This window comes from Prunus persica, chromosome G5 (assembly GCF_000346465.2).
Source record: "Prunus persica cultivar Lovell chromosome G5, Prunus_persica_NCBIv2, whole genome shotgun sequence".
In the NCBI taxonomy this organism is placed as follows: domain Eukaryota; kingdom Viridiplantae; phylum Streptophyta; class Magnoliopsida; order Rosales; family Rosaceae; genus Prunus; species Prunus persica.
In genome coordinates this window covers 3,953,865-3,966,754 of record NC_034013.1, presented here as the reverse complement: position 1 = coordinate 3,966,754, position 12,890 = coordinate 3,953,865, and the positions used below count along the sequence as shown (strand labels likewise).

The window sequence follows — 12,890 nt, the reverse complement described above, 5'->3', positions numbered from 1 at the left end:
GGAAAAAAAAATTCAATTTTTTTTATAAAAGAAATACCAAAAAAATATGGATGTTTTTCCTATAAATACATACAAGTTTATAATTTTGTTGCATATTCTTTTTTTTTCTTGCCCTTACCCTAATCTTTTGGGGTGGAACCAAAAAAGACAAGACTGCCACTATTCATGTGAATAGTAGCAGCACTTGCCTTATCTTCATCTTCTTGATTCGTATTGGTGAAGGTTGGGACATTTTTGCAGCCCTAATTTTTTACTCTCCTACAAACTTAACTCTGATCGAACTACTGATGGGTTTTGATAGCTGCACTAGACTAGGGCGAAAGGGGATTGGGAAATTAATGGAACAGTACGGATGGTTAAAAGTGGTGAACAGATTTGCATCCTTTTTAAAAGTCTCTATTTCCTTATCTCTATCTACATTAAAAAAATTATATATATCAACTATGAGCCACACAAATTGGGGACTCGATTATTGTAGGAAGATGACAATTTCATGTGTATCAACAGTTGTATCCTTATAAACAAAATTGTTTTGTCTTCACAATCAATGGTTTCTTGACATTTCAACTGGCCTTACATAGATAGAAAGGTCCATAGCTCATTAAGACGAACAAGAAGATCAAAGAAGTCCAACAAATTCAGGAAAATGGAGACTCAGAGCAGTGGCGAGCAATCAGTCAGGTTTCATTCCTCTCACTACATGAATAATAAGAGAAGAAGAAGATGCTAAAGTTGTGTTTATGTTGTACTGACAATTCAATGGTTGTTTTAGATGCACTGTGCCATTCAATTCCATTGATCATACTTAAATTAACTGCCTCAAATTTGTGCAGGTCTGTTGCAGCAGCCGGAGGCAACTCTAGCATCAGCAAGGCATTTTGTAGGTGTGGCGAAGGGTGGAAATGTGTCATCACTAGGACCGAAGGACCAGATGCCGGCAAGGCCTTCTTCAACTGCGGTGACAATTGCACTTGTGTTATGTACGTCAATCAGCACACAAATAAACCAGTCTAAGTTATTAATAACAATAAGCATCGCTTTCACCAATTGCTTGTTTGCTGAGTTTCGCTTGTACAAACTACAAAGTGAATTGAGACTAATGCCCAGTTCTTTCTACAGATATGCAGATGGGACAGTGACTAATGACGTTGTGCCACAGGAGGTAGACAAAGTTGGTGCAAGCGAAGCATACTGCGAGTGCGGTGAAGGCTGGAAATGTGTCATCTCCAAGGTTGAAGGGCCTGATGCTGGCAAGGGCTTCTCTGAATGTTCTAATGGTTGCACCTGTGTGACTGATGCCTGAAGGCTGTTGAGAAAGTGCAGATGTAACTACTAGGTGCTATTGTTGGTAGAAAGTTGGCCCCTAGAGGATCGTGTGTAACCACAAAAGGTGGATGTAGTTTGCTTTGGCAACTCATTTAATATGGTTCTGTAAAATATGGGATGCATGAATTACAGATAAAAATAAAGGGCCCGTAGAAGCTTGCTTCCTCATGTACTCAGATTAGCAATTGCTGCATTATGAAATGCATGTTGTACTCTGCTGTGCGTTTTTAGCCCTTTATGGTATTGGTATTGTTTGTTTTACTCATCCAAAAATAAAAATTGTGTGTTTTATTCTGCTTTGTGCGTTTTTAGCCTTTCAGGCACAGTTCTTACTCCACGACAACTACTGCTACTTGATGCACCAAAAACACTAATCTCTACTAAGGACTGATGAGGCACTGAAGAATAGCCATCATCATCGGCGATGCTCGATTAAAATCTTCTTTTTCTGATGAAACTAAATAAAAATCTATTAAGAGGTGTCAAAGATAGCTCCAGCAAGGCAAAATGTACAAAGGGTGCAAATTTAACTACGAAAAAAAGGAGGAAATATAAGACTCGTACAAGGGGAACAAAGGAGAGAGTGCAAAGCATTGAGCCTTCTGCACTCTCAAAAGCCACTGTCTAAAACACTAGAAACTGCATACAGGAAGAAAAAAAAAAAAACCTTCCGAACCTCTTCTCCAAGAGACTTCTTCACCAAATTAGCCCGCAACACTACAAGCAACTCACATACCGATCTCGGCAACACAAAACTAGGTATCTAGAAAGTTGAAGACTCAAATGAGGTATATCTGACCTATCTTTCCCTCAATGCGGTGGGCTCGTTATGTTGATTGGGTGAAAGATAACTTATTTACAGGCAATTGCTTCTGCAGCCTAGAACCCTAATGAAAATGAAGATTGGTGAAAATTCTAACACATTGCTATTGGCTTCAGAACTGCCATATCCTCTATGGAAATTTGATTCACAAAAGTGGACACCTAGTTTATAAGTGCAATTGGCCTAACGCAAGTTCTTATTATTTGGTTCAGATTCAGATTGGTCGCCTAGCTAGGCTTACTTATGCAGATTAACAAAATATAATTTGAGTGGTTTTTTGCACTTAAACACACTTGAATTCTCTAATTCAAAAATAATACAAATAAAAATTGAAACCTGAATTGATTAAAAAAAAAAAATAGATAAATGAGCAATTCAACTAACACAGAGCCTCTCTTGCTAAACAATAAGAATTCATAATCACCAAGTTTAAAATTAATCAAAGATTACGTACTTAATGTAACAGAGCAAGAAAACATTGACCTTTCCGAAACTGCCTTTTTCCTCACATTCCGGACACAAAATGCCGGACGTCCTCAAGAATGGCGCGACCCTGGCAAGGCCTATCTTGTCTTTTCACGTACCCTTTGGCCTCCTTCTCCGTGAACTCACTCAAACCCGCCTTCCCAATTCTCTCCCACATCGCAGGCCCAAAGCTTCTGTGCGCGTAATACGCCTGAGCCTCCACCGAAACGATGTCGTCGTCGGCATTCATCACATCAACAGGTAGCCGCTCGTAGTGCCCGATGCTCGTGCCCTCCAATTCGTCGAGTCGAGCGAGTCCTCGGGTCGACACGGAGTAGAGCTCGCCCTTGACCTGGTGACCGGACCCGGGGAGGTTGATCAGGTAGGGGATTCCGTAGGGTCCACAGACGAGCGGGTAAGAATGGCGGGTGATGTAGGGGCCTAACAAAACGGCGTCGTCGTGATTGATAAGGTCCTGCGTTAGCTTGTGGTTGTGGAAGCCTTGTTTGAGTGTGCCGTAGGTGAAGATTAGATGGGGTTTGGCGTCGTCCTTCAAACCTTCAGCCATTGGTGCGCAGAGAGCGGAAAAACGGCAAAATGAATCAATGTATGGGAACGGTTTTTGTCCTATTTTGTTTGTTTTATTAGAATTCAGAATTGTTCGAGTAAGAAAAAGGATTTCAGAGTAAGGCCCAGTTCAAATCCAAAATCACACAAACCCCACCAGACTGGGCCTCCTCGTCTAACTTGTAAGCCCTGGCAAAAGAGATGGTCCAAATCCAACATTATTGAGATTTTTTTATAGAAAATTTAGATTCAATATTAACTTGGGGTTTTTTTTCCGGCTTAAATGAAAAAATGGTCTCTATGTTTTACCACGTTTTGTCAATGTAGTCCATGTGTTTTCAATTTGGCCAATTTGATCCTTGTGTTTAGAAGCGTTAGTCAATGTTACCGATTCCGTTAATTTTCTGTTAGAATAACTCAAAAATTATTTAAATATTAATTTAAAAAAACATAACTGTTTCAATACCGTTTAAAAATAAAAACATAAAATAAGAACTATAAAAAAAATAAAAATAAAAGGGAAAGACACCACCATGCAGCTGCCGCCACCCTTCTCTCTTTCTTCCTAACAACCACCCACCACCGTTTGGCAACCCCATGTCTAATCCACCCCACTCTTAGGCCATGTTTGGTGGACTAGACTGAATTGGATATATCCAATTAAAGTGGATATGATTCCAGTCCATTGTTTGGTGGGCTTAAGTGGATCATGGACTGGTTAGGATTCAATTTTTTTTTTTTTTCGAGATAACAGTCTAGTATATGTTGGCTTTCAAGACATGGGTTTCGAAAACTAATGTGGAAACCAACTATCATCTTCTCTTCTCTCGTGTCGTCTTCCTCAGCAAGTTCCGCATCGTGTCCCCATAATGCTTCGATTCATTTACCTCAGCCTGCTTTGAAGTGCTTTACTCTCTTATGTCCACTCCCCTCTCTCATCTCTCCTTTCTCTTTTTCTTTCCTCTCTTCTCTCTTCTGGTTGTTTTATATATAAAAACTGATTTCTCTATTCTGGATTACTTGGCTCTCTCTGAAAATAAAATATTCAATTTTTTTTGCTAAATATTGAGATGTTTTGATGATGGTTATCCATATTTTTTATGGGTTAGATGTTGAGCGCTGTGGTTTTTTGGGTTTGATTTCTTTTGTTAAAAAGAAGGCCTAACTGGTGAAGGCCTAACTGGTGATTTGCTCCATGAACTTGTATCTATATCATTTAAAAAATTATATTTTTGAAAAAGATTGAAGAAAAAGAGTAAACCTAGCGCCAACCCTCTCTCCCCCCAACCCTTAGAACCCAATCCTCATCCCCCTTTGCCTCCTCCCTTCCTCCCCTCCTCTTCTTCCCCTTCCATATCCCCCATTCTCCCCCTCTTCTCTCTCTCTCACTCTCTCTCTCTCTCTCTGAGAGTATTATTTCAATTTTCAATTTTTTATTTTATTTTTCAATCTTCATTTATTTTTAACGTACGAAATGACCAGTTAAGCCTAACAAAAATCATTCATCGTTTTGTTTCCCTTCCAGTATTAAAGCACTATTCATTGAAATTTTTTCAGATCTAGTTTCTGTTCCAGAATTTGCATCATTCTTGTAAAAAAAAATTTATTTCATGTTGTTTTCAGTTTGTATTTTCTTAGATCTGGGAAAACTATAAATTTTTTTCTTTTGTTTCAAATTACCATTTTCTTTAGATAACTACAATCTTTTTTCTCTTGCATAATAAAAAAGAAAGATTTTCTTCTTATAGGAAGAGAATGACCTTTTTTTTTCCTTTTTTCTGCCAAAAAAAAACATAAATTTTATATGATGAAGACAGATATTGAAAAATGGAAAGATACTGAAGAAAAAAACTGAAAAAATAGAATTTTTTAAAATATAAAATTTTCCACCCCACTCCAGTCCCAAAAAGGATGACATCCGTACAGCTATAGTACTACTCGTTTGACGCGTGGCGCATAAGCGTTAGGTGGGTCTGTACTATACTAGATTCTTTTTCAAATTTTTTTTCTATACCTATTTCCCTACTTTTTTTTCAAAAATAGTATAGCCGCCCGGCTTTAAACATTTGACACGTGGCACCTAGGCCCTCGGCGCGTCCCTTTTTATATATATATATATATAAATAGTATAGCCATGCAGCTATACGTTTTAAAATAAAAAAAAATATTAAAAAATATATAATTAGTTTCTTAACTTTTGTTTTTTGGCCTATTTCTTTAATTTAATATATGTAATTAAGTAATACGTTAGCCTTTTTTAATTACTTTAATTAGTAATTATATTTTAAACAACATATAGAATAATGAAATTAAATATGGCGTTTGCTCCACTAGGATATAACTTTTTAAATCAAAGTCCTAGCACTAGAGCTTTCATTTCTAACGAAATTTTTGGATTTTTGGATTTGGCTATACAAGAATGATGATATGAATGTTCTCTGCAAATTTATAGGACAAACTCAAAACATTATTTAAAAATAATGCAAATAATTATAATCGGGTTTAATTAACCCAAGACCAATCTTTTGATTAATTAAATATATATTAATTAACCATTGACCTAAAGGTCATATCCACAAGCCACTCAATTGAGCAACTTGCGTGGCAAATTCAAACTACTCTATTTGCAAGAGTAAGTCTTATAAAGACCTCCAAGGAACTCTAGTGTTCCAATGTAGGACTAATTTCAACTCAAACATGTGAGATTGTTGATGAGAATTCACCATACGAACTTGGTTTCTCTAATTGGGTATTGCGTTGAAGGTGACACTGTGGCACTTGTTTATGGGTAAGTGGCCAATGGAAATTTTGCAACACCATATATTAGCTGCAGGTACAATACTCTTATATATTAATATTAATATATTTTGGACTTAATTGTTGCAATGGTCTCTAAACTAGTACACCTGAGTTGTATTTTCGTCCATGACATCCAAACCATAGACATAGACAAAACGTATACAATCAGGAGAAATATATATTTCATCAGTCATTAGTTATTAGTTAATCTATTGATCATGAACAGGGAGATTTTGCACTAACCTATCTAGTGTATAATTAAGTGATGTTGGACCAGTGTCATACCGCACGGCAGGTGCTGTATCAGTCGGCATTTGCGTTCCATGAGAAGCATTAGGCAAAGGCCTGAGTTCTATCGCTGATATAAATGGAACTCCGGAGGTTGTGTTCACCAGACAAACATGTATATATAGTTTCGCAGTGTGACATGAATTAGCTCTTTGATCATTGTTGCTTCTGAGGCATTGCTTCTAGGGTTATTTATAGCAATGGTCCCTCAATTATACTTGAAGTTACATTTTGGTCACTTAACTCTAAAAATAGTTACAGATAAGTTACTCAATTAGGTGTTATGATCCATACTTACAGACTAGCCATCAATGGAAAGGATGCAAATCTCTACATTAATTGACCGATCTAGATTAATCTCAGTCCACGACAGGGCTGATTCTACTAAAATGTTTTATTTTTGTCTGACAACTCAAATGTATGTAGAAGTGGCTGACTTTAGTGGTTCAACGGGCTTGAGTTAGAGATCCATTATTAGTAGATTCCATGACTTGAGTAGGTTAATAGGCAATTATATATAAAATAGGAATAATAAATGGGCAATTTGAAATAGTTAAGTTATGCCCTAGTGCAGATACTCCAATCCTGCATTTCCATATTCAGACATCAGTGAATTCTCATCACAAAAAAAAAAGTTCAAAAAAAAAAAAAAAGAAAAAGAAAAAAGAGAGGAGATGTTAGTTTCACACCCTGTGCAGCATCTGTAGCTATTTGAAGTCTACCTTTTCAAGGAATGTTTGTGCAGAACTTAGATTTCTAGTGCTAAAAAAAATCAAAGCCTCCGGTAATTTATTGGTCGTTTTCCAACAAATTAGAAGTTACTAAACAATGGTAAATTTTGGTATGGAATAGTTTCAATTGCAGCCAAACCTCATAGATATGCTTGTAAGTTTCCATTTTCCATGTACTCGTACACAACCCCTTCAACTGAAGACGGTGGTTCATAATATAAAGCCCAATCCAGTCTGATCCTATCTGGCCCACCAAACAAGGCCTCTCTCTCTCTCTCTCTCTCTCTCTCTCTCTCTCTCTCTCTCCCTCTCTCTCTCTCAAGAACAACCCCTACCCTCACTATTCCCTAACCATTTGCCCCATCCCCATTCACTCCCCATATATTCTGCCTGATCTCCACCCCATAATTTGCTAACGGCCCCCTTTCCCTTGTACCCCTCCACTCATCACCCCCTTCCCACTTCTCCACTCGTTGGGCAGACCCTCCCCATCCCCGACAACCCAAATCCTTTTTTTTTCAAGTTTTTTCTTCTAATGTTATATTTTACTTTTTAATGATATTTAATATTCTTAGATTAATTCAATTCTTTTTATTAATTTCAAAAAGGTTTCTAGGTTTTTAAAAGACACAAAAACAAGTTTATCATGTTTATTTAACAGCAAATTTAACGGAATAGACAACTTTGGCTAACGGTCCTAAACACATGGACGAAATTGGCCAAATTAAAAACACGAGAATTAAATTGGCCAACGTGGTAAAACACAGAGACCATTTTGACATTTAATCTTTCTTTTTTTTTTCCTAACAAAATAATAAGGATTTTTTTTTTTTCCAATTGTGGGTTCAAGTCTCTACTTTCATTCAAGTCACAAACACTTTGGATTAGGTCACAACTTCATTTTGATTTTTACATTGTTGCATTTAGTATTTAATCTAAATTTTCACCATTTTTTAATTTTTTTTAAAAAATAATATTAGTGCGAGAGTGTAAAAGAAATTTACTTATTAGTTTTGTCCCTCTAACTATTGTTAATGTTAGTTAGAAACACTTGTGTGAAGGGGATTCAAACTTACATGCAAATGGGTAGACTCATCGTCCTGACCAACTTATCTAATTCACGTCTATTCTATGCCTTTTTATATCAATTAAGCCTAATAGTAAATTCAAAACTTAAGAGTATTTTAGTAATTAAACTCCACTTCTAGTCACCCACGGATTTGCATCCAAATGATTTCTGGGAACCCTTAAATTTGCATCCAAATAATTTCGGAATTGCCATCCATTTGTTTGATTTGCGGATTTTAAACCCAAGCATGGGGGACTTCCAGAGAGGAGCCTTGATTGCCTCCGTCATTTTTCTTCAGCACGGCTCCATGTTGTGCTACTTCAATAAAGAAACAGAAATTCTTGGCCTAGCAAGTCAACCATGCCTCTATCATTTTCTTCAGCACGGATGTGCTCCATTCTCCCCCAAGCCTTGCATCTTCCTTTTTTTATTTGAGTGCTGCTATTTCAACCACCCTGTCATATTTTCTCACCCACTTTATTTTCCCACCCACCATATAAATTTGAATAAATACAATCTTATTTTTTCACCCCCTATTATTTCTAAAATACCCTTTACAAAATTAAATGAAAAAAAAGTTAATCAAACTCTCTTCTCCAAGTCACCTCCAACCCCTTCCTCTCCTCTGCCATCACCACCATCCCACCAACCCCTATGTAAAACCCATAAATTTGTTTTCTCCTAATCGAATTTTGCTTTAACATTATCTGCCCAAATTAATTCCCTATTTATTTACATAAATTTCAAATGAAGCGTGCATAAGGATAAGTCACCCAACATCCCTACTTTGCGATATTCCAATTTTTACTTCTTCTGTAGTTTCGAAAGAGCTCTTCCTGTTTTTTTTCTGATACTGCAACAGCATAAAAATTTCAATACCACATGTTTGGGCAAACTCGTGCAAAAATAACAAGCAGCTGAAAAAAAAAAAAAAAAAAACCAATGTTTCAGAGAGCGAACCTTATTTTACTTGCCTAGATAAAACTGACTAAGTTTGAATTACAGACAAACAGCAAACGGCGTCGATTAAGCAAACAGAAGATGAAGAGTCTAAGGAAATGATAAAAGAAGCGTCACAAACAGAAAAATTTATTTCAGTCCTTAGAAGTCATTTTACATCAGGATAAATTTGCCCTTAAAATTTTGAGAATAAGGTGGTGAGAAAATAGGTCAGGGGGATGGAAATAACAGCACTCTTTTATTTTTATATTTGTCCACACTGGCGGACCTAATACATGCCTATTGTGGGCAGCTTCCCACACTTAGGTGGTTTCTTCACCCATCTAGCCAAACACTTTGCCAATAAAAATTAGACATTTGTCTAATATTTTGCATGCAAAATCCCCACTCAGCACCCTAAATAAGTAAAGTCTTTAAGGTTTTAGCCCAAAACCTCTTCTAGATTGAAAATATCAAGGCCCGAGACTTAATAAACATATGGTCCAATATATAAAGCATTAGATTTTGGCCCAAAATCATATATTAAAAATTTATTGAAATAGATTATGTGTTATAATATATATCGTATTGCTATGAAAACCTAGACTTTGTAGGAGTTAGTTATGAAATTATTTTTTATGCTCCCCAGATGGGAAAAAGTCTGAGTCCGCCACTGTTTGTCCACCACCTTCCCTTTTGTATCCTACTCATTGCTTTTTATAGGCTTACTTTGGATCAAAACCAATTAGAGGACTTTCAATTCTTTTTGCCCCAAAGATCGGTTGAGCCCCATAAAAATCGGAACCACCAACCTCTCTTGAGATTGGCTGGTCAAACTCCCATTTGTTCTGAACTCCTTTCTTGCACCTGGATTACCAAGCTTCAAGGAAAATGAGGGGACTTGCACGTGGGATCAACCCACTATTGCTTTATCCTTTGGCTTTGAAATTTGAAAAGCATATGGGATAATTGGATTTACATGTTTTTTCTTTTGTTTCTTTGAAACACTTATCATCTATATTAGATAAGGGTTGCTGGATGTGGGCTTAGACAAACACAACCCAAGTGATATTTATATATATTTTTTGGTTCAACAACTCTATCATGTCAAAAGTGCACTAGAAAATATTTCCTCCAAAGATTTCTTTAATGAGATGCTAGGGTGTGGTCTTATCGTCGTTTTAAACTGGGAATTCCACTTGCCATGTAAGAAGTGAATAGAGATATTATAGTCACACACACAAAATGTTAAAATTGATAACATTTTAAAATTGTAGTTGATAATGTGAAAAAGAAAAAAAAAAAAAAGAAAAAAGATTGTCTTCATTTTCAAAACTCACCCCAAATTTCATGTTGTATTTATTCTTCCATCTGAAAGTCACATCGCAATATGGTGTTACTAATCTACTAATATTATGCACACATATATTTATATATAAATACAATTCTTTAACCATGTCGTCCACGATTATACGAGTATGAAGGTGGTCACACTTTAGAATTTCTCATAATAATAAAACAATTTCAAACTCATGTTGTTATTCGATTTAAAGTACTATACTAATGCAATTCGATTTAATTATCATCATCATTAGTCCCATAAAGAAAATGTGCCTAAAATGCAGCACCCGCAATTTCCTCCCAAGAAACTGGTGGAATTGGACAGAGTCCAGCCAATTAGCCTAAGACGTTGTCGTTTTTCTTGAATTAACCTCGCTTTCTGTTTTAGAATTTAGACCAGGGTTAATCAAAAGTCGTCCCTCTTTCTTCTAGAAAAGGCAGGAAGGAACAACAGCCTCGGAACTCGAAGATTATAGTGCCATTGCCGGCTCAACGTCATTGGTCGAATAAAATTCCTTTTCCCTACCGTTGCACCAGATCATCAGCGTCCCCCACCACCTCCCCGATTTCGATGAAAAAAAAAAAGAGTGATGCAACCGTGTGCGTATGTCTGTCGCGATCTTCAGGGCACAGAATCGCAGGTCCCCATAAACGAGTTTCGAAAAATAAAGTTGACCCAGAAGTCGCGACAGCCAATCAAATAACTTTGTGTAAAACGCGAGACCAAATCAGAAAGCGACGTTGTCACGTGTAGGGTGGGGGCAACAACCACATGAGTTGTTCCTCTCCCAGGCCTGGGGTCCCGCGCAAGACGTGTGGGGCCACGGACGCACGGATCTGAGATGAGTTAGAACGGAAGCTTTGTTCTCACGTAATGGCCGTACACGTGGATTGATCATGACATGATGGTTAGTTGCGAGTGGAGTTGTGGGGCGCATTGGACAAAGTAACGTTTCGAATAGGGTGAGGGTACACACTGTGTCAGATGCATGCAAAAAGCTGTGTTCTTTTTTTCTCTTCTCTGTGCATTGCACCCGACAAACATCTCATCCTAAATGCTCCTCTTTTCTAACAAAAAAGGTTAAATTGGATAAAAAATATATATAATAAAAAATATGTTTATTTAACGGAAAATGTATTTATTTTATTTTCTTATCTTAATATACTTTGGAGTTTAATAAATATATTGTTATGGACAAAAGAAAAAACAAAATCTTATGAATTGTTACATCATGACCACACTAAGGGATGAGAATATGACTAGTGTTGGAAAGGAAGAAAACATGTGTGTGGATAGGAAAAGAGGTTTTCACCAAACTTTTTTCGTGATAAATATAAGTTTATAAATGTTTTGTTTTTAGCATAATATCTTTGTTGTAATTTACTTTATATAGTAAATTTAGCTTAATTTTTTGAAAGTTATTTTTCTTCAACTCGGCAAGTTATTTAATCAAGCACAAAATCAAATTTATTGTACTTTTTTTTATTTCTAAAATGCTCCCAACTAAGCTATGATTGCATTTTGTATATTAATGTAGGAACCAACATAGAAACAATTTATAATTGGATTGTAACTAATGACACAAATTGAATTTGGAAAGATCTCCAAATGGAGGTAGGAATTAATTTGGAAACGTTTTTAATTTAAAAATAAATTCATATTTAACACACCTTATCGGATTATTTGATAAACAAATTTTTTTTTTTTTTTTTATGAAGTATACGTGATTAATTATCTATTATGGTATTGTTTTATACAGTCCTGATCTCTTGGACCACATGTGTCCAAGAAATTTGTGGTCACTCACCGTTGGATGTAAATTCAACGGTTCACTCACTCTTGCACTTATTTTAAAAAACCTTTTTCAACCATTGGATTAATATCCAACGGTGGGTGACCACAATCTCTTGGACTCCTGTGGTCCAAGAGATCGGGACTGTTGTTTTATAAATATAATAGTGTACATACAAGTTGTACTTTACCTATTATTGGTATATTTTAGGTGAGTAATGTTATTCTTACCACATTTGTATACCACATTCTCATACACATAAATTAAAAAGTTTCAATAAATTATAAAAGAAAAGAAAAGATTAAATTAATTTTAATTGATGTAAATATTCACCTCATTTGCCACATAAGTTGGTATGAGAATGTGGTATACAAATGTGGTAAGAGTAGCATTATTCATGGTAGGCATATTAAAGCCAACACATTTATGGGTATATTGTGAAAATAATTTACCTACCCATATTGGATATACAAAATATATAGGTAAATTTGCAGGTACATTATATTATATTGATAATAATTTACCTATTATATTTTACAGTCCTAATCTCTTGGACTACAGGGGTCCAAGAGATTTGTGGTCACTCACCGTTGGATGTAAATTCAATGGTTCACTCACTCTTGCATTCATTTTAAGAAACTTTTTTGAACCATTGAATTAATATCCAACGGTGGGTGACCACAATTTCTTAGACTCCTGTGGTCCAAGAGATCGGGGCTGTTATATTTTATTGGGATGAAATTGAGGGA

The 12,890-nt window shown here is 36.0% G+C and overlaps 2 protein-coding genes across 2 annotated transcripts; one reads left to right on the top strand and one right to left on the bottom strand.

Annotated features, from left to right (window-relative positions):
• Positions 467-1,620, top strand: LOC18775794. The gene is made up of 3 exons (XM_020564368.1): positions 467-681; positions 834-980; positions 1,120-1,620. Exons 1-3 carry the CDS (start codon positions 647-649, stop codon positions 1,301-1,303), a joined length of 366 nt encoding a protein of 121 aa, XP_020419957.1. The 5' UTR covers positions 467-646; the 3' UTR covers positions 1,304-1,620.
• LOC18776401 (putative gamma-glutamylcyclotransferase At3g02910) lies at positions 2,414-3,248 on the bottom strand. The gene has a single exon (XM_007208856.2). The coding sequence runs from the start codon at positions 3,180-3,182 to the stop codon at positions 2,655-2,657; it is 528 nt and encodes a 175-aa protein (XP_007208918.1). The 5' UTR covers positions 3,183-3,248; the 3' UTR covers positions 2,414-2,654.